We start from the raw sequence: 21,745 nt of genomic DNA, 5'->3' as shown, positions 1-21,745 counted from the left end.
CTGATTTCTTTTGATTTTCCCATGATGCCAAGCAAAGAGGCACTGAATTTGAAGTTAGGCCTTGAAACACATCCACAGGTACACCTCCAATTGACTCAAATTATGTCAATTAGCCTATCAGAAGCTTCTAAAGCCATGACATCATTTTCTGGAATTTTCCAAGCTGTTTAAAGGCACAGTCAACTTAGTGTATGTAAACTTCTGACCCACTGGAATTGTGATACAGTGAATTATAAGTGAAATAATAAGTCTAACAATTGTTGGAAAAATGACTTGTGTCATGCACAAATTAGATGTCCTAACCGACAAGCCAAAACTATAGTTTGTTAACAAGAAATGTGTGGAGTGGTTGAAAAATGAGTTTTAATGACTCCAACCTAAGTGTATGTAAACTTCCGACTTCAACTGTATATCTATTAAATATAACACCATACAATCCTCTTCAAACCTCCTAATTCATTCATCAACTTTAGGAACCATTAATTATTTAATTCAGTTTCTTGCACAACCCACTGTTTTAGGACAACACAGGTGTACAGGATAAATAATGAAACATCTGTGAGGAATGCCATTTTCGGATGAGAAAGTATCTTAGAATCTTAAGCCCCCCACAGACTGTACAAATCCAGCCGTTTTAAGACACAATTTTGCTGTTCCAGACATTTTCACACCGTGGGCAAATTTGTAGGTTGTAAACGATTGTCTGAGGGCTTGGCTCGTTCAGTATGACACGTCTGCCGATTAAGTACCGCTACGTGCTGACGGTCGTAGGCTCGGTGTAGAGTGGCTGGTGGTATGAGCTGATCCGGTAACTGACCAATAGGAACACGGCACACAATAATACGATTATTGTGAATAGTCAGATTATTATAACAGTTAAATTTAAACATTTATATGCTGTGCAAGAAGAATGATTTCCCTAATATTCTTGTTTACATGACAAGGCTGAAATCGGGCTACCTGATGGGAATTTGATAAATGCACCAAATCGCCAATCAAAATAAACGTTCTACCACAGAGACCACGCTATTTTGGGGAAGCAGATTTGATTGAGTGGAAATATAAAGGTTGCTTGTTAAAACTATGCATACTTTCAGTTTTTACACTGCTGTAGTTGACGTAGCCTCAAGTCAAATCGCAGAATGTGACGACAGAACTGAAGAAAATCTTACAATCTGACAAGGTTGATATCAAGATTTTAATTTGGTAACATCGCACAGTGTGACATGTGACAATCGTAAAAGGCTGAATCCGAAGTAGTCTTGCAAAGGCCTTCGACATATACTAAGACTGCGCTGGCCACACACGGTGAGAGATATAGAGTGCAATCGGTTTACTTCAACAAGCTACAGTACAGGAGGCCCCCTCCATCTGATCATGGCCAATTCATGTCTTCTTCCTTTGAAGAGGACTGATGCTCAACAGAGACGGAAGACATTCGTTTAGGCCCATGTATGTGCAGAATGAGAATACCCTCTGGATTTACCCCACCAAATCATCAAGCATTAAATCAATGGGCAGGGAGAGAAGAAAAACAAAGAAAACACCGATGCAACTGAACCACTACAGCTTGAAGGCTGCTAGAACAGGACAACCAACCCAACTGACAGATTTCAAAAAGGTCAAAGAAAGAGGTATTATAGTTACAGTGCAAAAAGGATGAGAAATTCAAGCTTAATACAACACAAAACATAGCACCAAAAACAAATGCATGCAATCAACTGAGGTATTCAAGTGAAGAGGGCTTATTGATACTATTGAGAGAAAATAAAATACATTTAGTCTAAGAGGCTATGTAGTCACATAACGTGGACGCTATGTCACAATGTGTTTGAAGTAAATAATTGAACAAAAAGGCTGGTGTGCATATCCCTAGGAACTGACTTCACATGTGCAACCCTGTAGAGTCACATCTGTATTAGCTTTGGTAAAGTGAAGGGATGTGTGAACCACGATTCTGTTGAAAAAGAAGAACAACCTGTGTCCTAAAGACTGTACTCAAAAGGTGCTCTGAGTCTTACAAAATGACCAACAAAATAAAGATGATCAATCTTGGTATCAAAAGACATTACTTGAGACTAAAGTTGTCGACTTATGTCATAATAATAAACATTTAATATCTCTTTCCCTCTAGATATATTGATAGATTTATAAATGTTTATATAAGCCATCCAGTTGCCATGGTTATTAATACATAAGCTACACAAACATGCATCCTCGAGTGCTGTTTAAAAACTATTTTTTAAATTTACAGTAAGCGGGAATGTTGAATTCCTATTCTTTTTTTCAGGATACGAGGGAGGGCCTTAGTATGTAAGGCAAATAATATTTATATTTCATCATAAATGTATATATATATTTTTGTTACATATAGGATTTTGTTGTCCAATCCGACCACACAATTCTGAACATAACAGACCCTAATGGAATAAGTGCAATAATGATTGAGGGTACGTCCCAAATGGCACCCTATTCCCTTTATAGTCCACTACTTTTGACCAGGGCCATAGGGTCCTATATAGGGGATAGGGTGCCATTTTAGACGCATCCTAAGAATAGCATCTCAAGACAGAGTTCAGACAGAGGTGGGCCACACTGGTCGTCTTCACTGGTGGTCTGGCCTCTGCTTGCCATTTCCTTAGCAATAGCATTTTAAAAACCGCTTTAAAACTGGCACTAGTGCACAGACTGAGGAGTATAGCGTTTTTAGATTTACACCTTTGATTTGAACTATGTACAAATCTAATACTACTCATAATACGCATACGCCTAACATCTCACTGACACAAAGCAAAGGTTAAACAAACAAAAAGTAAAATAAAAAAAAATAAAAGTGAGAAATTAACAAAGCAACACCTGACCTTTTTTTCTTCTTTTTAACACTTTGCTATACGTTAATAAAGCACTCTTGTGATTACACAAAGCAGAGAACAGAAGGAAAGGAAAGATTGTGTTTGCAAAAAAATGTAAAATAAAATGTGAAATCCGTTACAACTAGATCAGCTCTCATTGTGACTTCCCCATGTCTCCACAGAACGTTCCCTGGCTGCCTTGGTTGTGCCATTGAGGGCTGAAGATACAGGACTAATGCTGCACTGTGTTGGTAGCTAGCATCAGTTGCTAGCACTGGTAGCTACTGGTTAGCGTCAGTAATTAGCATCAGTGGCGACTAGCTAACATCAGTAGCAAGCTAGCATCAGTGGCTACTGGCTAGCGACAGTTGTAGGTAGATAGCATCAGTTGCTAGCATCAGTAGCTAGCATCAGTAGCTAGCTAGTTAGCGTGTGAAGCTCAGTTGTTTGGGACCTGAGGTTGGTTGGCTTTGAGGCTGCGCAGGGCCCGGCGCGCGGCAGCAGACTTGGCGATCCGGTAGCTGCGGCCCACGCCTTTGAACTTGCCCTTGCCCACGACCTCCACTGTCACACGGACCTTCCCGTCGTACGTCCGCTCCGCAGGGCTGAGGAAGGGGGCATTGAATTACATACAGGACAATAAAGTGAAGTGGCATCCTAGCAACATGGTCAGGAAAGCTTACATTAGAGAAACTAATTAAATATTGTACAAGGCATATAGATTCTATAATATGTGAATTATAGAATATATATGGGGTAGGGGGTGAGTTAATTGAAAAGAGAATATAATAATTGCAATCAAGTAAGTAAGCAAGCCAGCTAAAACGGTTAAAAAAATATACACAGTAACAGTCAAAAGTTTGGACACCTTGTCATTCAATGGTTTTTCTTTGTTTTTTACAAATTTTTACATTGTAGAATAATAGTGAAGACATCAAAACTACGAAATAAAACATAAGGAATCATGTAGTAACCAAAAAGTTTTATATTTTATATTTGAGACTTTTCAAATAGCCACCCTTTGCCTTGATTACAGCTTTGCACACTCTTGGCATTCTCTCAACCAGCTTCATGTGGTAGTCACATGGAATGCATTTCAAATAACAGGTGTGCCTTGTTAAAAGTTCATTTGTGGAATGTCTTTCCTTCTTAATGCGTTTGAGCCAATCAGTTGTGTTGTGACAAGGTAGGGGTGGTATACAGAAGATAGCCCTATTTGGTAAAAGACCAAGTCCATACTATGGCAAGAACAGCTCAAATAAGCAAAGAGAAACGACAGTCCATCATTACTTTAAGACATGAATGTCAGTCAATGCGGAAAATGTCAAGAATTTGAAAGTTTCTTCAAGTATAGTTGCAAAAACCATCAAGCGCTGATGATGAAACTGGCTCTCATGGGGACCGCCACAGGAAAGGAAGATCCAGAGTTACCTCTGCTGCAGAGGATAAGTTCATTAGAGTTAACTGCACCTCGGATTGCAGCCCAAATAAACGCTTCACAGAGTTCAAGAAACAGACACATCTCAACATCAACTGTTCAGAGGAGACTATGTGAATCAGGCCTTCATGGTCAAATTTCTGCAAAGAAACCACTACTAAAGGACAGCAAAAATAAGATAAGACTTGCTTGGGCCAAGAAATACAAGCAATGGACATTAGACCGGTGGAAATCTGTCCTTTGTTCTGATGAGTCCAAATATGAGATTTTTCATTCAAACCGTGTGTCTTTGTGAGGAGCAGAGTAGGTGAACGGATGATCTTCGCATGTGTGGTTCCCACTGTGAAGCATGGGGGAGGAGGTGTGATGGTGCTTTGCTGGTGACACTGTCAGTCATTTATTTAGAATTCAAGGCACACTTAACCAGCATGGCTACCGCAGTATTCTGCAGCAATACACCATCCAATCTGGTTTGCGCTTAGCAGGACTATCATTTGTGTAAGGGTATTTGACCAAGAAGGAGAGTGATGGAGTGCTGCATCAGATGACCTGGCCTCCACAATAACCCGACCTCGACCAAAATGAGATGGTTTGGGATGAGTTGGACCGCAGAGTGAAGGAAAAGCAGCCAAGAAGTGCTCAGCATATGTGGGAACTCATTCAAAACGTTTGGAAAAACATTCCAGGTGACGCTGGTTGAGAGAATGCCAGGAGTGTGCAAAGCTGTCATCAAGGCAAAGGGTGGCTACTTTGAAGAAGGATTTGTTTTACACTTTTTTGGTTACTACATGATTCCAAGTGTTATTTCATAGTTTTGATGTCTTCACTATTATTCTACAATGTAGAAAATAGTAAAAATAAAGAAAAACCATTGCATGAGTAGGTGTCCAATCTTTTGACTGGTACTATGCACACACACACACACACACACACACACAACTACACCTACACAGAGGGTATTCAGATCCTTTCACATTTTGTTACTTTATAGCCTTATTCATTTGGAACCACCAAGACTCTTCCTAGAGCTAAGCAATTGGGGGAGATGGGCCTTGTTCAAGGAGATGATCAGGAACCTAATGGTCACTCTGACAGAGCTCCAAAGTTCCCCTGTGGAGACGGGAGAACCTTCCAGAAGGACAACCATCTCTGCAGCATTCCACCAATCAGGCCTTTACGGTAGAGTGCCAGACAGAAGCCACTCCTCAGTTAAAGGCACATGACAGCCCACTTGGAGTTTGCCAAAAGGCACCTAAAGGACTCTCAGACCATGAGAAACAAGATTCTCTGGTCTGAAGAAACAGAGATTGAACTCTTTGGCCTGAATGCCAAGCGTCATATCTGGAGGAAACATGGCACCATCTCTACGGTGAAGCATGGTGGTGGAAGAATCATGCTGTGAGGATGTTTTTCAGCAACAGGGACTGGGAGGTTAGACAGGATCGAGGGAAAGATGAACAGAGCAAAGTACAGAGCGATCCTTGATGAAAACCTGCTCTAGAGCACTCAGGACCGCAGACTGGGGCGAAGGTTCACCTTCCAACAGGACAACAACCCTAAGCACACAGCCAAGACAGCACAGGAGCGGCTTCAGGACAAGTCTCTGAATGTCCTTGAGTGGCCCAGCCAGAGTCTGGACTTGAACCCAATCAAACATCTCTGGGGAGACTTGAAAATAGCTGTGCAGCGATGCTCCCCATCCAACCTGACAGAGGCTGTAATCGCTGACAAAAGGTGCTTCAACAAAGTACTGAGTAAAGGGTCAGAATACTTACATAAATATTTTCCCTGTTTTTTTTATTTTGATCAATTTGCAAAAAAGTCTAAAAACCTGTTTTACATTGTCATTATGGGGTATTGTGTGTAGATTGATGAGGAAAATTAACAATTTAATCAATTTTAGACTAAGGCTGTAACGTAACAAAATGTGGAAAAAGCCAAGGGGTCTGAATACTTCCCAAATGCACTGTATACACACACACACAACAGAAATCCTCCTACCTGAACTTGGCTGTCTCAGGCTCCATCTCCAATAGCTCCCGCACCGGAGAGCGAGGGACATTAGCCGAGAATTTCTCTGCGGGGGAAAAGAAAAAAGTTATAACATGAACCCTCATCTTTTTAACTCCTCAATATGATGATCACTGGGACAGACATATGAGAACATTAATAGTTAGTAAATCATTGAAACTAAAAGCCTCCCTGCATGAACTGCCAAACAATCAGAAAAGAGAAAATCAAAAGGTGGAAGAAGTAGTTTCTCGCTCTCCTCCTTACCTATAAGTGGCCTCATCATTGGATAATACACTTGCCACACTGTCTCCAGTGACATTCTGCTATCCATGTAAATTGCTCCGGCTAGTGACTCAAATATGTCTCCCATTGCCTTGGGGACCTCAATGTCCTCTTCTTTCGCCTCGTCTTCCTCTGAGCGCCGAAGCTGAAGGAAAGGGGGAATAACAGATGCCGTAAAAGTCGTTTTTGTTAAGGTGGAAAAAAATATGTTCTCACGAGTGGATTGAATGTTGTTGTTTTTTTGGTCTGTGCTCTAGTACGGCATCTTTCTAATAACTCAGACTGAACATGGTCTCCCATGTGATATCATATTCATATCTACTAACAAATGTGCTAAGAAAAAAGTAATGTTTGCTATAGAGTGAATTGAGCATTTTCCTGTGGAAAATGAATATCTGAGGATCATTTTTCGAGATATTCAATTGGTAGTTACAGTCCCCCGAAGAAGCCGCACTGCTTCTTGACACACTGCCAGCCAAGGTGTCAGAGGAGAAACAGTCCAACTGGTGACCGTGTCAGTGTGCATGCGCCCGGCCCGCCACAGGAGTCGCTGGAGTGCGACGGGACAAGGACATCTCGGCCGGCCAAATCCTCCCCTATCCCGGACGACGCTGGGCCAATTGTGCACCACCTCATGGGTCTCCCGGTCGTGACACAGCCCGGGATCTAAACCGGATCTGTAGTGACGCTTCTAGCACTGCAGCCTTAGACCGCTGCGCCACTTGGGAGGCCAAGTGTTAAATTCAAGTAATACAAGTATTGAACTGTATTTAACGTCCAATGCAACTGTTTTTACCTCAATATTAAATTGTTTCTGGTTAACAACTAAGTACCTTACAGTGAATGTTTTAAAATAAAATGGTAGAAAAGGAAACAAAACTTAGCTTCAAAGAGCAATTTCTCAAGAAAGGAGTGGCCTGAGTGAAAGGGGAATCTGAAAATTAGCTGTTATTGGCAGAGAGGTTTGGAACTATTTCTTATTGGTCTATTAACTAACTTACCACCGGGTGATGTCACCAGACAGGCCAAAACTCCATCTCACCAAAACACGCTGAAATTTCAGATGATCTTTTCAAACAGCTCTTATACTAAAAGGGCTTAATTGTCATTTTCAATTTCACAGTATTGTTCCAAACTCAGTGTGGAAATGTATATAAAACACAGGCAAATCACATTTTTTACGGCACTGTGCCTTTAAAGTTATTACTGTATTAAGTTTAATAGCAAATACAAAGTCAGCTGTACCCTCACACACACTGGAGACCCAGAGACCCCGCCGTCCAGTTGAGCTATTAAGGGGAAATATTTACACATTTTCCTAAATTAGTTTTTCTTCTTTAAAATGTTTTAATGTTATCCCTTTGGCATAAAACAAGCTCTGCTCAAACGAGATCCGATTCACTGCCAAGATAGGCCCTTAAAAATAAATTAAATCCAACTGGATTTAATATAAATGTAATTTTATACTGAACATTCCAAAATCTAAATCTAAAACAGATTCATATGAACTGACAGCCTATGTTTTGGGACTTTTATGTTAGGGGCAGAAAAAAACATGAGTATGTCCCACAAAACATGTTTAAATGTTAGTAATTATCAACAAGGCAAAAAGCTATCATTAGGTCTCTGCAAAGATTTCTTGGTAGAAATATACACTGGGGTATGCTGGGAAAATGTGGAACAATAGAACAAGAGTACAACAGATGTACACCCACAACAACAAACAAACAAACACCCCAGAACACACATAACTTTTGTTCCATTTCCATAAACTACAAGTAAATACACTACCACAACAAAACACCACACTTCTTCAACAAGGATGCATCCCAAATGGCACCCTGTTCCCTATATAGTGCACCACTTACAGGGAGCCATTCGAGATGCAATCAAACCTTACAATTGCGGGGATGGGACCACCCTAAACCCACCTCAGAGTCCATGCCTTGCATTTCGTTCTTCTCCAGCTGGAATTGCACAAAGTCGTCGATGACATGAAACAGCTCGGGCGACACAGCCTTGAAGTACTTGTGGAAGTCGTACTGGACGGCCAGGGAGGCGAAGATAGTGTTGTTGACCAACGCCGAGCGCAGGTCTGTGAGCACGCCAGGAGAGTGTTGGCGCGGGTCTTCATAAAGGTGCTTCGTTATGAGGTAGTCTAAAATTGCATCGCCAAGAAACTCTAGTCGCTGGTAACAATCTGGGAAAGAGAGAAAACGAGGGAGGGAGAATGGAGAGGAAGTATGAGGGAGTGGAAGTGTCAATCATTCTACAATGGAACAAAATTATATTAAAGGCACACTACAGAACGTGCTGGAATTACTACAACATTTTAGAAACAATGCAATCTTATGCAATATGTGCATTCCTTCATTAGGATTCATCCATTTTGAAATAGATTCCGTAGGAAACTCATGCTTACCAGTAATGGTGTTGTAATGGTAGGAGGCGTGTGTGAAGGCTTGCAGCAGGTAGGCCTTGTTCTGGAAGGTGTAGCTGATCTTCCTCTCAAAGTTCTCAAAGCCAGAGATGAGGTGGTTGAGGGTGAGCTCGGCGTCCGGGTGGTCAAATATGCAGCGGGGTGGGATCTTCAGCCAGCCATACTGGAGGTCAAGGTTCACGACCTCTATGACCCCGTCCTTCTCCTTCAGCCTCCTCCTCTCAACCGGTAACACCTGGATCATGATAGTGATAGGTTGTATTATTAAGTCATGCTTCATGTGATGGCTCAGGAATGTAACTTGTACATTTGATTTTCCCATAGGTCACATAGTTGCTTTGGATAAAAGCATCTGCTATTTATAATAAACACTATCACAGGCATCAATTACCTTGAGGAACATTATAACTAGAGTGAACATTAACACAACAGTAGAGGTAGTTTAATATATTAGTCTACATTAACACAACAGTAGAGTTACTTTAATAGATTAGAGTCTACATTAACACAAGAATAACAGCAGAGGTAGACGATAGAGAGAGGTGGTGTATCTAAGGCCATACCTTGAGTCCCAGTGAGCAGAGGAACATCTGAGCAGCCCTCTCCCCACAGCTGGTGAGGTAGCAGCCCAGCAATGCCTCCACACAGTCAGCGATGCTCTTGTCAGCGATGCATTGCTCTGTGTGCAGGTCATAGGAGATAGACTGTTTCCCCAACTCCGCCCCACAGTTCTCCTCCGACGGGTTCCAGAAACCCACCACGAAATCATCCTCCTCCCCTGCCTTGCTAGGGTCCAGGTAACACATGGCATCCCACGAGCTGGAATAATTCACAATCATTTGATATGTCTACTTATTAATTAAGTGGTATGCCAAATCAGTCATTAATGCACTGTCCATTCATTTAGGTAGAATATACAGTACCAGTCAAAAGTTTGAACACACCTCATTCAAGGGTTTTTATTTATTTCTACTATTTTATAGTGTAGAATAATTGTGAAAACACCAAAACTATGAAATAACACATATGGGATCATGTAGTAATCAAAAGTGTTAAACAAAGATTCTTCAAAGTAGCCACCCCTGTGGAATTTCTTTCCTTCTTAATGCGTTTGAGCCAATCAGTTGTGTTATGACAAGGTAGGGGTGGTATACAGAAGATAGCCCTATTTGGTAAAAGACCAAGTCCATATTATGGCAAGAACAGCTCAAATAAGCAAAGAGAAACGACAGTCCATCATTACTTTAAGACATGAAGGTCAGTCAATCTGGAAAACTTGTGCAGTCTAAAAAAACATCAAGCGCTATGATCAAACTGGCTCTCATGAATACCGCCACAGGAAAGGAAGACCCAGAGTTACCTCTGCTGCAGAGGATAAGTTCATTAGAGTTACCAACCTCAGAAATTGCAGACCAAATAAATGCTTCACAGAGTTCAAGTAACAGACACAGCTCAACATCAACTGTTCAGAGGAGACTATGTGAATCAGGCATTCATGGTCGAATTACTGCAAAGAAACCACTACTAAAGGACAGCAAAAATAAGATAAGACTTGCTTGGGCCAAGAAACACAAGCAATGGACATTAGACCGGTGGAAATCTGTCTGATTTTTGGTTCCAACCGCTGTGTCTTTGTGAGACGCAGAGTAGGTGAACAGATGATCTCCGCCTGTGTGGTTCCCACCGTGAAGCATGGAGGAGGAAGTGTAATGGTCTGTGATTTAGTTAGAATTCAAGGCACACTTTACCAGCATGGCTACCACAGCATTCTGCAGCAATATGCCATCCCATCGGGTTTGCACTTAGTGGGGCTATCATTTGTTTTTCAACAGGACAATGACCCAACACACACCTCCAGCTCCAGGCTGTGTAAGGGCTATTTGACCAAGAAGGAGATTGATGGAGTGCTGCATCAGATGACCTGGCCTCCACAATAACCTGACCTCAACCCAATTGAGATGGTTTGGGATGAGTTGGACCACAGAGTGAAGAAAAAAAAAAAAGCAGCCAAGAAGTGCTCAGCAAACATGGGAACTCCTTCAAGACTGTTGGAAAAGCATTCCTCATGAAACTGGTTGAGAGAATGCCAAGAGTGGCTACTTTGAAGAATCTCAAATATATTTGGATTTGTTTAACAGTTTTTTGGTTACTACATGATTCCATGTGTTATTTCATAGTTTTGATCTCTTCACAATTATTGTAAAATGTAGAAAATAGTTCAAATAAAGAAAAAACGTTGAATGTGTAGATGTATCCAAACTTAACTGGTACTGTATATTTTTACCTCTTTTTATATATTGTATGACATATCATTTCATGCATGATTCTGCATATGTACCAAGTTGTTCAAATAAACAATTGATTGTATTATAATAGTTCGAGCCCTGAATGCTGATTGACTGAAAGCCATGGTATATCAGACCGTATACCACGTGTATGACAAAACATTTATTTTTACTGCTACAATTGCAGTGGTAATCTATGCATAGTCACCTTACACCTACCTACATGTACAAATAACCTTGACTAACCTGTTTCCCCGCACATTGACTCGGTACCCCCTGAATATAGCCTCATTATTGTTACACAATGTTATAGTGTTACTTTTTATTCTATTTTTTATTTCTTGAAATGCATTGTTGTTTAGGAGCTTGTAAGTTAGCATTTAACGGTAAGGCCAATTTGATTTCAACCAGTTTATAATAGCAATAAGCCACCTCGGGGGTTTGCGGTATATTGCCAATATACCACGGTTAAAGACTGTATTCAGGCACTCTGCTTTGTGTCATGCTTAAGAACAAATCAAATAAATTGTATTAGTCACATGCGCCGAATACAACAGTTTTCACCTTACAGTGAAACGCTTATTTACGAGCCCATCACCAACAACGCAGTTTTAAAAAATATGGATAATAATAAGAAATAAAAGTAACAAGTAATTAAAGATCAGCAGTACAATAACAACAGCGAGACTATATACAGGGGGGTACTGGTACAGAGTCAACGTGCGGTGGCACCGGTTGGTTGAGGTAATATGTACATGTAGGTAGAGTTATTAAAGTGACAATGTATAGATGATAACAACAGAGAGTAGAAGCGGTGTAAAGGGGGGGGCAATGCAAATAGTCTGGGTAGCCATTTGATTAGATGTTCAGGGGTATTATGGCTTGGGGGTAGATGCTGTTTAGAAGCGTTTTGGACCTAGACTTGGTGCTCCGGTACCGCTTGCCATGTGGTAGCAAAGAGAACAGTCTATGACTAGGGTGGCTGGAGTCTTTGACCATTTTAGGGCCTTCCTCTGACACCGCCTGGTATAGAGGTCCTGGATAGCAGGAAGCTTGGCCCCAATGATGTACGGGGCCGTTCACACTACCGTCTGTGGTGCCTTGCGGTCGGAGGCCGAGCAGTTGCCATACCAGGCAGTGATGCAACCATGCTCTCGATGGTGCAGCTGTAGAAACTTTTAAGGATCTGAGGACCCATGCCACATCTTTTCAGTCTCCTGAGGGGGAATAGGTTTTGTCGTGCCATCTTCATGATTGGTGTGCTTGGACCATGTAAGATTGTTGGTGATGTGGACAAGGAACTTCAAGCTCTCAACCTGCTCTACTACAGCCCCGTCTACGAGAAAGGGGGTGTGCTCGGTCCTCTTTTTCCTGTAGTCCACAATCATCTCCTTTGTCTTGATCACATTAAGGGAGAGGTAGTTGTCCTGGCACCACACGGCCAGGTCTCTGACCTCCTCAATATAGGCTGTCTCATCGTTGTCAGTGATCAGGCCTACCACTGTTGTGTACATCAGCAAACTTAATGATGGTGTTGGAGTCGTGCCTGGCCGTGCAGTCATGAGTGAACAGGGAGTACAGTAGGGGACTGAGCACGCACACGAGGGGCCCCTGTGTTGAGGATCAGCGTGGCGGATGTGTTGTTACCTACCCTTACACCACTTCCATCAGGAAGTCCAGGATCCAGTTGCAGAGGGAGGTGTTTAGTCCCAGGGTCTTTAGCTCATCGATGAGATTTGAGGACACTAATGGTGTTGAACGCTGAGCTGTAGTCAATGAAAAACATTCTCACATAGGTGTTCCTTTTGTCCAGGTGAGAAAGGGCAGTGTAGAGTGCAATAGAGATTGTATCATCTTTGGATCTGTTGGGGCGGTATGCAAATTGGAGTGGGTCTAGGGTTTCTGGGATAATGGTGTTGATGTGAGCCATGACCAGCCTTTGAAAGAACTTCATGGCTACAGATGTGAGTGCTATGGGTCAGAAGTCATTTAGGCAGGTTACCTTAGTGTTCTTGGGCACAGGCACTATGGTGGTCTGCTTAAAACATGTTGATATTACAGACTCGGACAGGGAGAAGTTGAAATGTCAGTTAAGACACATGCCAGTCGGTCAGCGCATGCTCGCAGTACACATCCTGGTAATCCATCTGGCCATGCTGCCTTGTGAATGTTAACCTGTTTAAAGGTCTTACTCACATCAGCTGCGGCGAGCATGATCACACAGTCGTCCAGAACAGCTGGTGCTCTCATGCATGTTTCAGTGTTATTTGCCTCGAAGCGAGGATAAAAGTAGTTCAGCTCGTCTGCTAGGCTCGTCTCACTGGGCAGCTCTCGGCTGTGCTTCCCTTTGTAGTCTGTAATGGTTTGCAAGCCTTGCCACATCCGACAAGCGTCAAAGCCAGTGTAGTATGATTCGATCTTAGTCCTGTATTGACACTTTGCCTGTTTGATGGTTTGTCGGAGGCCATAGCAGGATTTCCTATAAACTTCTGGGTTGAAAGCGGTAGCTCTAGCCTTTAGCTCAGTGCGGATGCTGCCTGTAATCCATGGTTTCTGGTTGGGGTATGTACGTACAGTCACTGTGGGGATGACGTCATCGATGCACTTATTGATGAAGCCCATGACTAAAGTGGTGTACTCCTCAATGTCATCGGAGGAATCCAGGAACATATTCCAGTCTGTGCTAGCAAAACAGTCCTGTAGCTTAGCATCTGCTTCATCTGACCACTTTTTTATTGATCTAGTCACAGGTGCTTCCTGCTTTCATTTTTGCTTCTAAGCAGGAATCAGGAGGATAGAATTATGGTCAGATTTGCCAAATGGAGGGAAAGGGAGATTTTTGTATGCGTCTCAGTGTGTGGAGTAAAGGTGGTCCAGAGTTTTTTCCCCCGATGGTTGCACATTTAACATATTGATAGAAATTTGGTAAAACGGATTTAAGTTTCCCTGCATTAAAGTCCCCGGCAACTAGGAGCACCACTACTGGCTACTGGGTGAGCGTTTTCTTGTTTGCTTATGGGGGAATAAAGCTCATTCAGTGCTGTCTTAGTGCCAGCATCAGTCTGTGGTGGTATGTAAACAGCTATGAAAAATACAGATGAAAACTCTCTAGGTAGATAGTGTGGTCTACAGCTTAGCCTACTCAATCACTTTTTATAGCTACTGTTTACAGGCCTCCTGGGCCATATACAGCGTTCCTCATTGAGTTCCCTGAATTCCCATCGGACCTTGTAGTCGTAGCAGATAATATTCTAATCTTTGGTGACTTTAATATTCACATGGAAAAGTCCACAGACCCACTACAAAAGGCTTTCGGAGCCATCATCGACTCAGTGGGTTTTGTCCAACATGTCTCTGGACCCACTCACTGTCACAGTCATACTCTGCACCTAGTTTTGTCCCATGGAATAAATGTTGTGGATGTTAATGTTTTTCCACATAATCCTGGACTATTGGACCACCATTTTATTACGTTTGCAATTGCAACAAATAATCTGCTCAGACCCCAACCAAGGAACATCAAAAGTTGTGCTATAAATTCAGACAACACAAAGATTCCTTGATGTCCTCCCAGAATCCCTCTGTCTACCCAAGGACGCCAAAGGACAAAAATCAGTTAACATCCTAACCGAGGAACTCAACTTAACCTTGTGCAATACCCTAGATGCAGTTGCACCCCTAAAAACTAAAAGCATTTCTCATAAGAAACTAGCTCCCTGGTACACAGAAAATACCCGAGCTCTGAAGCAAGCTTCCAGAAAATTGGAACGGAAATGGTGCTACACCAAACTGGAAGTCTTCCGACTAGCTTGGAAAGACAGTACCGTGCAGTATCGAAGAGCCCTTACTGCTGCTCGATCATCCTATTTTTCCAACTTAATTGAGGAAAATAAGAACAATCCGAAATTCCTTTTTGATACTGTCGCAAAGCTAACTAAAAAGCAACATTCCCCAAGAGAGGATGGCTTTCACTTCAGCAGTAATAAATTAATGAACTTCTTTGAGGAAAAGATCATGATCATTAGAAAGCAAATTACGGACTCCTCTTTAAATCTGCGTATTCCTTCAAAGCTCAGTTGTCCTGAGTCTGCACAACTCTGACAGGACCTAGGATCAAGAGAGACGCTCAAGTGTTTTAGTACTATATCTCTTGACACAATGACGAAAATAATCATGGCCTCTAAACCTTCAAGCTGCATACTGGACCCTATTCCAACTAAACTACTGAAAGAGCTGCTTCCTGTGCTTGGCCCTCCTATGTTGAACATAATAAACAGCTCTCTATCCACCAGATGTCTACCAAACTCACTAAAAGTGGCAGTAATAAAGCCTCTCTTGAAAAAGCCAAACCTTGACCCGAAAAAAAACTAAAAACTAAAAATCGGCCTATATCGAATCTTCTATTCCTCTCAAAAATTGTTGAAAAGGCTGTTGCGCAGCAACTCACTGCCTTCCTGAAGACAAACAATGTATACGAAATGCTTCAGTCTGGTTTTAGACCCCATCATAGCACTGAGACTGCACTTGTGAAGGTGGTAAATGACCTTTTAATGGCATCAGACCGAGGCTCTGCATCCGTCGTCGTGCTCCTAGACCTTAGTGCTGCTTTTGATACCATCGATCACCACATTCTTTTGGAGAGATTGGAAACCCAAATTGGTCTACACGGACAAGTTCTGGCCTGGTTTAGATCTTATCTGTCGGAACTATATCAGTTTGTCTCTGTGAATGGTTTGTCCTCTGACAAATCAACTGTAAATGTCGGTATTCCTCAAGGTTCCGTTTTAGGATCACTATTGTTTTCACTATATATTTTACCTCTTGGGGATGTCATTCGAAAACATAATGTTAACTTTCTCTGCTATGCGGATAACACACAGCTGTACATTTCAATGAAACATGGTGAAGCCACAACATTGCCCTCGCTAGAAGCATGTGTTTCAGACATAAGGAAGTGGATGGCTGCTAACTTTCTACTTTTAAACTCGGACAAAACAGATGCCTGTTCTAGGTCCCAAGAAACAAAGAGATCTTCTGTTGAATCTGACAATTAATCTTAATGGTTTTACAGTCGTCTCAAATAAAACTGTGAAGGACCTTGGCGTTACTCTGGACCCTGATCTCTCTTTTGAAGAACATATCAAGACTGTTTCAAGGACAGCTTTTTTCCATCTACGTAACATTGCAAAAATCAGAAACTTTCTGTCCAAAAATGATGCAGAAAGATTAATCCATGCTTTTGTCACTTCTAGGTTAGACTACTGCAATGCTCTACTTTCCGGCTACCCGGATAAAGCACTAAATACACTTCAGTTAGTGCTAAATACGGCTGCTAGAATCCTGACTAGAACCAAAAAAATGTATCATATTACTCCAGTGCTAGCCTCCCTACACTGGCTTCCTGTCAAGGCAAGGGCTGATTTCAAGGTTTTACTGCTAACCTACAAAGCATTACATGGGCTTGCTCCTACCTATCTCTCTGATTTGGTCCTGCCGTACATACCTACACGTACGCTACGGTCACAAGACGCAGGTCTCCTAATTGTCCCTAGAATTCCTAAGCAAACAGCTGGAGGCATGGCTTTCTCCTACAGAGCTCCATTTTTATGCAATCTGGTCTGCCTACCCATGTGAGAGACGCAAACTCGGTCTCAACCTTTAAGTCTTTACTGAAGACTCATCTCTTCAGTGGGTCATATGATTGAGTGTAGTCTGGCCCAGGAGTGTGAAGGTGAACGGAAAGGCTTTGGAGCAATGAACCGCCCTTGCTGTATCTGCCTGGCCGGTTCCCCTCTTTCCACTGGGATTCTCTGCCTCTAACCCTATTACAGGGGCTGAGTCACTGGCTTACTAGGGCTCTTTCATACCGTCCCTAGGAGGGGTGCGTCACTTGAGTGGGTTGAGTCACTGATGTGATCTTCCTGTCTGGGTTGGCGCCCCCCCCCCATGGGTTGTGACGTGGCGGAGATCTTTGTGGGCTATACTCGGCCTTGTCTCAGGACGGTAAGTTGGTGGTTGAAGATATCCCTCTAGTGGTGTGGGGGCTGTACTTTGGCAAAGTGGGTGGGGTTATATCCTTCCTGTTTGGCCCTGTCTGGGGGTGTCATCGGATGGGGCCACAGTGTCTCCTGACCCCTCCTGTCTCAGCCTCTAGTATTTATGCTGCAGTAGTTTGTGTCGGGGGTCTAGGGTCAGTTTGTTATATCTGGAGTACTTCTCCTGTCCTATCCAGTGTCCTGTGTGAATTTAAGTATGCTCTCTCTAATTCTTTCTTTCTCTCTCTCTGAGGACCTGAGCCCTTGGACCATGCCTCAGGACTACCTGACATGATGACTCCTTGCTGTCCCCAGTCCACCTGGCCGGGCTGCTGCTCCAGTTTCAACTATTCTGCCTGTGATTATTATTATTATTACTATATAAATAAATTTGATTTGATTTTGATTTGATCATGAGATACTCTACCTCAGGCGAGCAATAGCTCGAGACTTCCTTAGATATCGTGCACCAGCTGTTATGTACAAAAATACATAGTCCGCCGCCCCTTGTCTAACCAGACGCTGCTGTTCTATCCTGCCGGTACATCGTATAACCAGCCAGCTGTATTTTGATAGTGTTGTCATTCAGGCACAACTCCGTGAAGCATAAGACATTACAGTTTTGAATGTCCCGTTGGTAGGTCAATCTTCCACATAGGTTATCGATTTTATTCGCCAAAGATTGCACGTTTTCTAGCAGAATGGAAGGAAGTGGGGGTTTATTCGATCGCCTACGAATTCTCATAAGGCAGCCTGCCCTCTGGCCCTTTTTCTCCTCTTCACGTAAATCAAGGGGATCTGGGCCTGTTCCCGAGAAAGCAGTATATAATTTGCGTCGGGCTCGTCAGACTCATTAAAGTAAAAAAAGGAGTCTGCTAGTCTGTGGTGAGTAATCACAGTCCTGATGTCCAGAAGTTATTTTCGGTCATAAGAGACGGTAGCGGTAACATTATGTACAAAATAAGTAAAAAATTAAGTTACAAACAACTCAAATAAACAAACAAAAAAAAAATATCGGTTGGGGACACGTAGAACACCAACCTTCTTCTCTGGCGCCATTTTACTACTAAAACAGCCCTTAGCCATGGTATATTGGCTAAGGGCTGGTATGGCCTAGGTAGGCCGTCATTGTAATTAAGAATTTGTTCTTAACTGACTTGCCAAGTTAAATAAAGGTTCAATTTAAAAAATAAAAAATACCACACCCGGTCGGGCCTTACTGCTCAAATACAGCGCTTTGCCTCCTAGGTGCTCAGGTACAACTTCACATGGGATTGGGGGAAACTCACCTGTAGTCAAACTCATCTGCTGAGCCACTACCGCTAGGCTCTGAGGGGTAGTGGGGGGTGGGGACCGGGCCAGGTTTCTTGGGGGGTTTCCACTCCCCGTAGCTGGGCTCGGCTGCAGGGGAGGAGGAACGGGCAGAGGGACTAGGACTTGGGCCAGGGGTGGCGGGGGCAGGGGGGAAGGTACCGAGGGAAATCTTCTTGCCGAAGGCACCGGAGCCAATGAGCATGTTGTCGATGAACTTGATGTGCTCCTGGTAGTAGGAATGAGTTAATCAATTAGTCGATCGAGGACATCCTTATCGATTAGAAATTAACACATTTAAATTAAATTTTCCATAGCTGAAAATAAAAATGTGTTTAAATAAATTACATTGTGTTTTGATACAGCATTTCCCACTGTAATTGATAAGCAAGCATGTGTCTGGTATGCAGGCATTCATACCTCTTACTATAGAGTAATTACATGGAAACTTGTATTGGTCTACACACCACATACAGTGCCTTCGGAAAGTATTCAGACCCCTGGACTTTTTCCACGTATTGTTACGTTACAGCCTTATTCTAAAATGGATTAAATTAAACAATTTCCTCAGCAATCTACACACAATACCCCATAATGACAAAGCAAAAACAGGTTGAGACATTTTTGCAAATGTATTAAAAACAAAAAACAAAGATACCTTATTTACACAAGTATTCATTCTCTTTATTATGAGATGCGAAATTGAGCTCAGGTATATCCTGTTTCCACTGATTATCCTTGAGATGTTTCTACAACTTGATTGGAGTCCACCTGCGGTAAATTCAAATGATTGGACATGATTTGGAAAGGTACACACCTGTCTATATAAGGTCTCACAGTTGACAGTGCATGTCAGAGCAAAAACCAAGCCATGAGGTTGAAGGAATTGTCCGTAGAGCTCCGAGACAGGATCGTGTCGAGGGACAGATCTGGGGAAGGGTACCAAAAAATTTCTGCAGCATTGAAGGTCCTCTTCCTAGAGCTGGCTGCCCGGCCAAACTGAGCATTCGGGGGAGAAGGGCCTTGGTCAGGGAGGTGACCAAGAACCCGATGTTCACTCTGACAGAGCTCTTGAGTTCCTCTGTGGAGATAGGAGAACCTCCCAGAAGGACAAACATCTCTGCAGCACTCCACCAATCAGGCCTTTATGATAGAGTGGCCAGGCGGAAGCCACTCCTCAGTAAAAGGCACATGACAGCCCGCTTGGAGTAAAAGGCAGCCAAAGTCTCTGAGAAACAAGATTCTCTGGTCTGATGAAACCAAGATTGAACTCTTTGGCCTGAATGTCAAGAGTCACGTCTGGAGGAAACCTGGCAACATCCCTACGGTGAAGCATGGTGGTAGCAGCATCATGCTGCAAGGATGTATTTCAGCGGCAGGGACTGGGAGACTAGTCAGGATCGAGGCAAAGATGAACGGAGCAAAGTACAGAGAGATCCTTGATGAAAACCTGCTCTAGAGCGCTCAGGACCTCAGAATGTGGCAAAGGTTCGTTCACCTTTCCAACAGGACAACGACACTAAGCACACAGGCTTTGGCACAAGTCTCTGAATGGCCTTGAGTGGCGCAGCCAGAGCCCGGACTTGAACCCGATCTAACATGTTTGGAGAGACCTGAAAATAGCTCTGCAGCGACGCTTCTCATCCAACCTGACAAAGCTTGAGAGGATCTGCAGAGAAGAATGGGAGATCTCCACAAATACAGGTGTGCCAACCTTGTAGCGTCATTCATACCCAAGAAGACTCCAGGCTGTAATCGCTGCCAAAGGTTCTCAAACAAAGTACTGCGTAATGGGTCTGAATACTTATGTAAATGTGATATTTTAAGGGATTTAAAAATATATAAATTAGCAGGGGGAAAAAAGTGTCATTGTGGGGTATTGTGTGTAGATTGATAGTGGAAAAAAAACGATTTTATCAATTTTAGAATGAGGCTGTAACCTAACAGAATGTGGAAAAAGTCAAGGTGTCTGAATACTGTATAGTATTTGTTGAATATAAAACTCAAATCAAATCATATTTCGTCACATACACAGTGTGCTAGCTCCCTCAAAGCAGAACATCAATCAATATCAATATTAACAACACAAGAGTCAACTTTCGATTAATCACCCCTAACAACCATCAACCAATCCCAAACGGCACCATATTCCCTATGTAGTGCACTACTTTTGACCAGCGCTCTACGAGCCCAGGTCTAAAGTAGTGCACTATATAGGATATAGGGTGCCATTTGTGGTCGTCTTGAACTCCTCCCTACCTGGTAGTACTCCAGGTCATCCTCCACGTTGACCTCGTCTTTAGGCTCCTTCCACATCAGATCTTCATCCTCCTCCAGAACCTCCTCCCCTAGTTCCTCCACACACAACTCCTCTCCAGCACTACCGTTGGCCAGGAGCTCCTCTTTGGCCTGAGAGAGAGCAAGCGAGAGGGTGACGAGAGAAAGAAAGCCAAGGGAGAGGTTAGGAGGAGAGACAAAGAGGGAAAGGAGAAAAAGTGGATGGATTACTATGGGAATTGTTTTAATGTCTTATTATCCAATTTCTCTTTAATCCAGTAGTGCCTCCAGGCCTGTAGTTGACTCCTGGAGCTGTGGTCAAATCCCACAATAGGATTAATACAGATTATCGTCCCAAAGTTTTACTCTCAACGCAGCATTAGATTAGCTTTGGATGTGAGACGGGAGGCAGCCCTATCCAACTCAATGACTTACAGACCTAATGTAATTCAATATCTGACATAGTACATTTATAAATCATTAATAACTCATGAAGTTTACCATGTGGGAAGTTCTCTATGCATATTCATTAAATGCTAATTGTCTGACATGTAACATAATAATAGTCAGACCATGATGCTGAAAATGGCCCTGAGCACACACCACTCACTCTCTTATGCACACCAGTAATGTATACCAGTATTGTATAGGCCTACCAGTAATGTATAGGTCTACCAGTATTTTATTATTATTATTTTAAATTTTACCCCTTTTTCTCCCCAATTTCATGGTATCCAATTGTTTAGTAGCTACTATCTTGTCTCATCGCTACAACTCCCGTATGGGCTCGGGAGAGACAAAGGTTGAAAGTC

General features: G+C 42.7%; 1 protein-coding gene across 1 annotated transcript in view; it reads right to left on the bottom strand.

Annotated features, from left to right (window-relative positions):
* Nucleotides 1-1,179: 1,179 nt before the first annotated feature.
* Nucleotides 1,180-21,745, bottom strand: part of LOC112255785 (endoribonuclease Dicer-like) — a 66,248-nt gene continuing 45,682 nt past the window's right edge. Inside the window, exons 29-36 of the mRNA XM_042326251.1 lie at nucleotides 20,916-21,065; nucleotides 18,635-18,885; nucleotides 9,589-9,844; nucleotides 9,008-9,260; nucleotides 8,517-8,785; nucleotides 6,568-6,730; nucleotides 6,292-6,367; nucleotides 1,180-3,457 (exon numbers count right to left, since the gene is read on the bottom strand). Coding sequence (XP_042182185.1) covers nucleotides 3,292-3,457; nucleotides 6,292-6,367; nucleotides 6,568-6,730; nucleotides 8,517-8,785; nucleotides 9,008-9,260; nucleotides 9,589-9,844; nucleotides 18,635-18,885; nucleotides 20,916-21,065 — 1,584 coding nt within the window. The 3' untranslated portion in view covers nucleotides 1,180-3,291. The remainder of the gene's footprint in view (nucleotides 3,458-6,291; nucleotides 6,368-6,567; nucleotides 6,731-8,516; nucleotides 8,786-9,007; nucleotides 9,261-9,588; nucleotides 9,845-18,634; nucleotides 18,886-20,915; nucleotides 21,066-21,745) is intronic.

This window comes from Oncorhynchus tshawytscha, linkage group LG08 (genome assembly GCF_018296145.1).
Source record: "Oncorhynchus tshawytscha isolate Ot180627B linkage group LG08, Otsh_v2.0, whole genome shotgun sequence".
Classification (NCBI taxonomy): Eukaryota; Metazoa; Chordata; class Actinopteri; order Salmoniformes; family Salmonidae; genus Oncorhynchus; species Oncorhynchus tshawytscha.
This window is presented reverse-complemented; position numbering and strand designations above follow the sequence as displayed.